This window comes from Microcebus murinus, chromosome 16 (genome assembly GCF_040939455.1).
Source record: "Microcebus murinus isolate Inina chromosome 16, M.murinus_Inina_mat1.0, whole genome shotgun sequence".
Taxonomy (NCBI): Eukaryota; Metazoa; Chordata; class Mammalia; order Primates; family Cheirogaleidae; genus Microcebus; species Microcebus murinus.
The window spans coordinates 29,533,621-29,541,798 of NC_134119.1; the positions used below are offsets into that span (position 1 = coordinate 29,533,621).

General features: G+C 49.7%; 1 protein-coding gene across 1 annotated transcript; it reads right to left on the reverse strand.

The window, feature by feature from the left end:
- Nucleotides 1–1,132: 1,132 nt before the first annotated feature.
- PDRG1 (p53 and DNA damage regulated 1) lies at nt 1,133–7,911 on the reverse strand. The gene is made up of 5 exons (XM_012755060.3): nt 7,710–7,911; nt 6,091–6,166; nt 4,968–5,042; nt 2,631–2,711; nt 1,133–2,061 (listed from the first exon to the last, which is right to left on the reverse strand). The coding sequence occupies exons 1-5, from the start codon at nt 7,794–7,796 to the stop codon at nt 1,979–1,981; spliced, it is 402 nt and encodes a 133-aa protein (XP_012610514.2). The 5' UTR covers nt 7,797–7,911; the 3' UTR covers nt 1,133–1,978.
- Nucleotides 7,912–8,178: the final 267 nt, after the last annotated feature.

Genomic DNA, 8,178 nt, shown 5'->3' on the forward strand with positions numbered 1-8,178 from the left:
CTACTCCCTCATTCTCCTTGCTTCAGGGCAGTTATTCTGGCTACAAATGGCAGAATCTGACAGCCTATCTTAGGCCCAAAGGGAAGGTTTTCAGAAAAAAAATCCTGGCAAATGCAAGAAGTGAAGGAGCCAGCTTTAGGAAGGCCAGAAGCCAACCGACTCTGGACCTTCTGCCTCCAGAGCTAGAGGACTTCTTTCCTCTATCCTTGTGAGGAAGCAAGGACAGCCCCAGGCACCAGCTGGAGGTTCTGTATTTCCATGAGAAAGAGAGCTAGCCCTCTCTTTGGGCTAGCAGCCACCCAGCCAGGTGGGAAGGGACAACATCCCAATAGTGAAATTGTGAGCCAGGCAGTCATACCAGAGTATCTACCAGGGTGAATTTTGCAACTTCCCACTTAATTTACATTATAAAATAAGCAATATAATCATATGGTTTAAAATCCTTAGTTCACAAAAAGGTGTATAGTGGCATCTCCTTTCCTGCCCTCGTGCCCCAACTCCAAGGTTGCTGTTCTGAGGGAGCCACGTGTTCATACACAAACCATGAGCTTTAAGACACCTGTTTTGCCCCTTGCTTTTCTCACTGAATGTATCTTGGAGCTTGTCCTTTATTCTCAATTATAGACGTGTGGCATTCCACTATCTGGAGCTATTGATTCCTTTTAACTATTCCCTTGTGGATGGGCATTTAGTTTGTTTCCAATTCTAATTCCCTTCTTCTTAGGGCTATCATGGGGAAAACACACAGAAACTTCTGTAAAGCTCAAGATGCAAACCTGGAGGTCTGGGCCAAATTTGGCTTATGTAAGGTGTTTTATTTGACCAACACCCACATTTTTAAACATTTTCTCAATTAGTCAGCATTGTTTAAAAGATAGGAGATTTAACTTAATCCAAATTTCTAGTTTCTCTTTAAAAAAACTTAAGATCTGGCCATACCAGCCTGTGTTCCTATATAACTATGGGCCAGAGCCACGTGGAGTGGGGGAACAGGCGAGGTGTGCCCTTAGCACGCTGCTACTTGTTACCTGCCTGTCTAATGCCAGTTCAAGGCAAGAACCGCCACCCGTTAAGCAGTGGCATTCTAAAAGGAGCAGTTTGCCCTCAATGAAGTAAAGACCAGAAGCTGCTATTTCATTCAGCTGACATTTATTGAGACCTCAAGGAACACCAAGACAGTTTTGTCCTCACGGCACATTCACACTAGGACCTCAGACCACTGAGGCAGACGGGACTCTGAGCAGCGCTGGCCAGGCCCTGCTTTCAGAGGTGGTGGAGGGGCATGCCTGACACGTGGCATGTTAAGCGCCGCCCCGCTCACCCATCCCAGTGCAGGACTCTGCAAGGCCCTCCTGAGTAAAGAGGACCATGGGTTGATAAGCAGCACATACTCCTGGAAGCAAGCAGGAAGAAAGGGCAAGACTGGAGGCAGTGGTGGAAATGCGTGTCTGCCCCACGGACGGCTGTGGTGAACAAAAGGCACCAAGAGTCTGTCTTGCATTCACAAACCACTCGTGAGCTTCTTGCTTTCTACCAGTTCCGCTACACCTGCCTGAAAACATCTCTTTTCCAAGAGGGACGCTGGCATGACATCCCGCTCCGCCCCTCTCCATTCTCCCCTGCCAGGGCCCTGTCAACAGCAGGCCATTGTTGAGAAGTGCCTGTTGCAGTCATTCTCACGCCCCCGCAGGTGCTGCCCCACACACCCACTGGTGGCCGCCGCGGCCTGTCAATAGGTCCTGTGTGCACTAAGCCTTGGTGGTCAGGTCCGGCAGACACCGGCAGGCCGAGGCCTCCCTCCTGCCATCACAGAGCAGCCAAGCAAGGCGCACACGAGGCTTCGTACAGGAGTCACGGCCAGATTCCTGACGCCTGAGGGCAGAGGCTATCTTTGCAGGTTTCAAGCTTAGAAGGTCCTGGGTCCTCCATGACCCCAGAGGCGATGCTGGTCTTGGTCCCCCATCTTGCTTCTTGAGTCTCATCCTTTCAGGATGATCTTGAGAGCTTTAAGCTCATCCTGGTTGAGGGGGGTCAGGTTAAAACCCTTCAGCTCCGGTTTGCCTAGGGAAGAAGACGATCCGTCAGCAAGTCGGGCTCCCGCTAGCTCTGGAGTCAGGCCCAGGAAAGGGGCTGACGCTGCATTAACGCTGCCAAACCCGCCTTGAGGTTGACGGGCGTGGGTCTCAAATTCTGCAGTGCACCAGATGAGGTATCACTACCCACTCCTGGGTCACCATGAACCCCCAAAGTCCTGGCTCTGTTGTCCAGAGACCCCCAGATTTTTGCCACACCTGTGACCAATCTGGAGTGCTTGGGTTTATCCAGAATTTCAGCTCTGACCTTGACCACCTGACTGAGGCCTTCTGCGTTTCCTTAGTCAGAGCTATGCTGGTCCCCACCCCAGACAGTTCCTGGGACCTGGCAAAGAAGCTGTGTAAGAATAAGATGCTACAAACCTCCCTGCCCATTCTATCTCTGGGAAGCTACAAACAGCCACCCTCTGTACCTCCAGGGCCACTCACGTGCTGCCCAGGCCACTGCCCGCCTCTGAGGAGCTTCCCACCCCACCCTGCAAAGTCTGTGCTGATGGCCCCCTGCCTCCTGGTTTCCAGCTCCCCCCAGGCCCATACCTTGGGCCTCAAAGAGGCGGTTGACCTTCACTTTAAGTTGTGTCCGAAGTTTTTCTATTTCTTTATCCAGATGATCCTGATCTGAAGAAATGAGGTGGGCAAAGAGAGGTTGAGGTTATACCACGGTCTGACTGACCCAGGGAATACAGACACCAGCCTCTCCCCATCCCCCCGAGAGCAAGGGCACTTAGCATTCGGGAAGGAAAAGGGGACCTCAGAGACCAATGGAGGAAGGACTAAAGGATAGAAAGGACATGACCCGCTCAAGACCACTCAGACAGCCAGGACACACTACTCCCCTGACTTCCAGGTCACTGACCTTTTGTGGTCAGTGGAAGGGGAAGGCAACACCATGATTTAGACCACCCTCTAAATTCAGAATGTATGGAAAATGCAAATGCAAAAACAAAATGAAGCACCTATAGACCTGGCCCAACCTAGATGGTTGGAAAAGGGATTGCTGAGGAATTTTACAAACCTAAGTACATCAAGGTAAGGAATTTTTAGAAAAGAGCGTGTGTGGAAACATGTGACCTAAATAATCAATGGGTGAGCCTAATGCTCAAGCTTAATCTAATTAGCCACTGTAAACAAAAAAGGTTTCCTAGAGTCACGGACAGCCCCTGAGAAGAGTTGGCATGATGACAGAGACAGTTATCAAAGCTTGGTGATCAATCAACTAAGGTCAACCAACCAACTCCACCTGCTCTCAAATGACATTCTGGCTGGTCTGTTTTTCCCACAGACTTTCATTCTTTGTGATGGGGAGAATCCCTGACTGCCCAAGTTGTAACCTGGGCAGTGGTTCTATTTCTCATTGTAAATGAGTAACCCCAGTGCCTCATAAGGTTATGTAGCCTGTGTCAATCCCTGAAAACCCTGATGATGTTCCAGAGCCCTGCTAGGTACAATGACAAAACCATATTTTGTCACTGTCACTGGGCCAACAGAGCCAAAGTCCACAACCTCAACCCAGGCAGGTGACCACTCTGAAAACTTGATTGAAGCAGCTTCCAGCCCACTTCCAAGCACAATGACAACTTTTTTTTTTTTTTTTTTTTGAGACAGAGTCTCGCTTTGTTGTCCAGGCTAGAGTGAGTGCCGTGGCGTCAGCCTAGCTCACAGCAACCTCAAACTCCTGGGCTCGAGTGATCCTTCTGCCTCAGCCTCCCGAGTAGCTGGGACTATAGGCATGCGCCACCATGCCCGGCTAATTTTTTATATATATATCAGTTGGCCAATTAATTTCTTTCTATTTATAGTAGAGACGGGGTCTCGCTCTTGCTCAGGCTGGTTTTGAACTCCTGACCTTGAGCAATCCGCCCGCCTCGTCCTCCCAAGAGCTAGGATTACAGGCGTGAGCCACAGCGCCCGGCCACAATGACAACTTTTAATTTTACAACTATATAGTATTAGCGTGTGATTTTCAACTGAGCAGCAAAAAACTTCTGCAGGCTAGATCTAGTTTCCTCTGCTAACATTTTGATTTCAATAGGTATAGAGACACCCTGTCTTTAGGGACTGAAGCAACCCTGCTGGTCCTCTTGGCCAAATGTTTTCAAGGGTATAAAAGAGAAAATATGCATGACCTGCCCCCTTCCCAGCCAAGGACCCATTTGTAGCCTGACTTTTTTTTCTCTTATGGTGCTTCTCCAAAGAACTTCCAGGATCCTGGCTCTAGAATTTTGAATACATGCAGACCCTGTAGGTTTACTCTCCTCAAACCTTCAAACCCAGTCTCTTTTGCAGGGGATGTGAAAAAGAAAAGCTCACTCTCCCAGGGTCCTTTGCAGCTATAGGTGGCCATGTGACTTAGTTCTGGCCAATGGGATATTGGCAGGAAGTCCCAGGGATGATGGCCTTATTGCCAAAATAGAAGGCAAGGCCATATGTGGAGAAAGCCTTTTGCCTTTCTTCCAGCCTGGGACGAGGACATGAGGCTTGCATGATGACACTGTAACTATGAGAATATGCTAAGGTGCCACTCCTGAGGCACCCTTGGACTGCACACTCTGGACCACTCCTTACATCAGAAAAATAGAACCCTATGTCCTTAAGCCTCAATTTTTTAGGTTTTCTGTTATTTGCAGCCCAACTCATTCCTCACTGATAAACAAGTACTATGCCAGGCGTACATACTGTTTTATCTCAACTTCATAACAACTGTGCTATGTAAACGCATCCCCCTTTTAGAGATGACAAAAATAACCCACATCAGTCTGAACCCTGTAACACCGTCACCTCTCATCAAGCTGCCCAAAGCCTGACTCTCAGTTCTGGTTTAAGACCAGAGCTGTGACAGAGGCAGCCATATCCCTACCACCCAGGAGGCCTTACCTTTCTCAATCATCTCCTTTGTCTGAGGGTGAGGCATCCTGATGAACATGTTCCCAAAGCAAACCATCACATCTTCTGAAAGAGCAAATGGTCATTCCTTCAACAAATATTTTTTTGAGCACCTACCAACTGCTAGGCATTGTTTTAGATGCTGAGAGAACACAGCAGAAAAAGACAAAGTTCCCGCCCTCATGGAGTTTATATTATAGAGTAAGATAATAAATAAACAAAGATGTGATTTGTCAGACCTTGATTAAGAGCTGCAGAGAAAAACAAGGCAGGGAATGCTAAAGTCAAGGAGGAACTTATTACTTATACCAAGGAATCTGAGAAGGCCTCACTGATTATGTGACATCTGGACAGAGACCTGAAGGTAAAAGTATGAGCAAGACAGAGGAAACAGGGAACGGCAAACATCAGCAGTGAGCTTGAGGTGTTAGGAACAGTAAGGAGACCAGTGAGGGTGGAGTCATGAATAGAGGGGGAGTAGAGAAGGTGATATTGGAGCATTCACGGGGTCCTGGGTTACGTGGAATCTTGCAGGACTCTGGATTTTATGCCAGTAAGGTAAGAAGCAACTGGAAGCAACATTTGGGTGCACTCTCAACAAAACACAAACTTCCTCTCTTGGCCCCCAAGGCCCTTCATTACAGGCTGGTCTCTGCGGCTCTCTCCAGCCATGCTTACTCTCCCACGTGTCTGCTCTGCCACAGACGCTTGGCCTCATCTAAAGGGCATCTCCTGGGTATTCTCAACACCCAAGACCTATCCCACGTCCAATTCTGTCTGTAGCTTTCTCAGTTTTCAATGATCTATTTTACAGTTTGTCTCATCTGAAGAGCACAAGGGCAGGAAATGTCGTTTTTATATACCCCCAGCACTCTCTCAGTGTCTGTCATCGTCAAGGAACTGGGAACTAACAGCCTGTCACAGAAGTGAGCAGCTGAAATCCCGAGCCACAGCCTGTGTCAGACCTGCAACATTTGCTCCCCCATCTCCACAGGCTGTTTCAATTTCCCACAAAGCTGAGTCACTCATTTGTGGCCTTCTGCCTGGTCTCTATCAGGGACAAGGTGATTGAACAACAGGCCTCCAGGGCTGCAGTGGGGAAGTTTCAACTTACCAGAGAGGCTAAGATCCTTCTGCAGAGCCCTCAGGCCCTCTCGGTTCTGATTCCTTTTAGTGTCCAGGTCCACAATCTGAAAACCACAGGGACAGGAAGAAATTCAGCTGCCTCTTGCCCCAGTCTGTCACCTCTTGACAGACAAGGGGTTGAAGAGACAAGGCATCATTCCTAGGTTACTTACAATGTCCCACCTAAAATGGACTGATGTGTGAATCTATTTCTTCTCCCACTCAGCTTCTGAGTCCTTAAAGACAATGCTTTGTGCAGGTGCCTTTCCCCCAGAGAAGGTACTTCAAAAATGTCTGCTGACTAAATGGGTAATTTTGTATTATCTACTCAAACTTTAGGGCATATCAGAATTACTGGGAAAGTGGAAACTCCTTGTGATTAAATAGACCTAAGAAGCTCTATTTTTGAACTAACTTCTCCAGGTGACTCTGACCTAGTATTATGAAAAACCCAACAACACCAGACTGGAACAGCAGAGGTAGAGGCACTGAGATGTTGGCAACAACGCAATAGCTACCAAGGAAGTGAGGAGGCAGTACAGTATGCGGCTTGAGAGTGCTGGCTCTGTAGCTGGAATGCCCAGGTTTGAACCCTGCTGCCAGCTATAAGCTGTGTCATTTCACCTGCCTGTTTACTCCTTTGAAAAGCAGAGACAGAAGCAGTACCGACCTCACACAGGTTATTAAACTAGAAATTAAATGAGTTAACACAGTACCTGATACACGACAGATACCTGATAAACCTTAACTGTTCCTGTGATTCCCATGCAGCACACCTTAACCCAGTAGTACATTTGATAGGCTCTTCCCTCTCTCAGTACCTAACTGACCACCCCAGCATTCTACCTGGAGATGACAAAGAGTCATGAATCATTCTTGACCCCTGCTCCCTCACCCCTTTATTTAACCATTATCACAACATACTAAGTCCATCTCCAAAATATATTTCTGACCCATTCACTTCTCTCCATCACCACCACCGGATCCAAACCCACCTCTCATCTGGACCATAGCAATGGCCCCTCACCCATCTCCCTCCTCCACCCAGCAGCCAAAGGGATCCTTTCAAAACCTAAATGCAATTATATCACCCTCTCTTTACTTCCCTCCCTCATGAATTCCCTTCAAAGACTTGGTATTTAAATTAGAACCTGACCCAAACACTACACAAGGTCTTCCATAAACAGGGCCCCATCTTCCCCCACGTCCTCATCCCTGCCCAGTCACAGGCCCCCTCGGGTCTATTTTCTGTTCCTCTTCTCCCCCGAGGGCCTTGACTGGCCGGTGCATCCAGATCAATGAGGGGGCCCGGAAACTGCATTTTCAAACAGATGCTCAGGAAAACTGCCCAGGGTCGGGATCCGAAGAGCCCGGTAAGGGGCAGAGAAAGGATGGAGAGGGAATACCCAGCACAGAGCAAGCTCTCAATACCAGCCGAACGAGTGACGCGCTGCGTCGCGTCAAGCGTTTGGCCCAAGTTATCCCACAAATGCCCCACGTCTGTCGTCTCGGAGCCGTTAAACCACCAGCCCAGGTCAACTCACTGCGACCCCGCGCACTGCCCTACGGCTCGCCGCCAGGCCCCTGCGCCGCGGACGGGCCTCCCACCTGCCGCTTGTCCGCCAGCACCTCCTCGGCCAGCTCCTCCACCTCGACCAGGTACTGCAGCACCCGCTCTGCCTCCGGTGACAGCATGGCGCCCCTCGAGTCCGGCTGCGGTTCTGACACGACCCAGCTCAAGGTCCGCTCCGGCCCCGCTCCGGCTCCCACGGCGCACGCGTCGCTCTGACAGCGCTTCCGGCGCGCCTGCGCAATTGAAAGAAGGACGGTGGCGCGCAGGCTCCAACGCACAAGCGACGGCCGGAAGCGAGAGGCGGGGCCTAGCTTTGGAGGCGTGTCTAGCGCGCCCCCTGCAGGCTCAGAGAGCGCGGTCCGCAACGGGGCCTCTTGCCCCCTCGTCCTGCCCTTCATATATTTCTTGAGCACCTACTATGTGCCGGGCAGTTTTAGGGGCTGAGGATGCAGCAGTGAACAAAACAAAATCCCTGCCCTCGTGGAACTTCATCCTAGTAGGAAA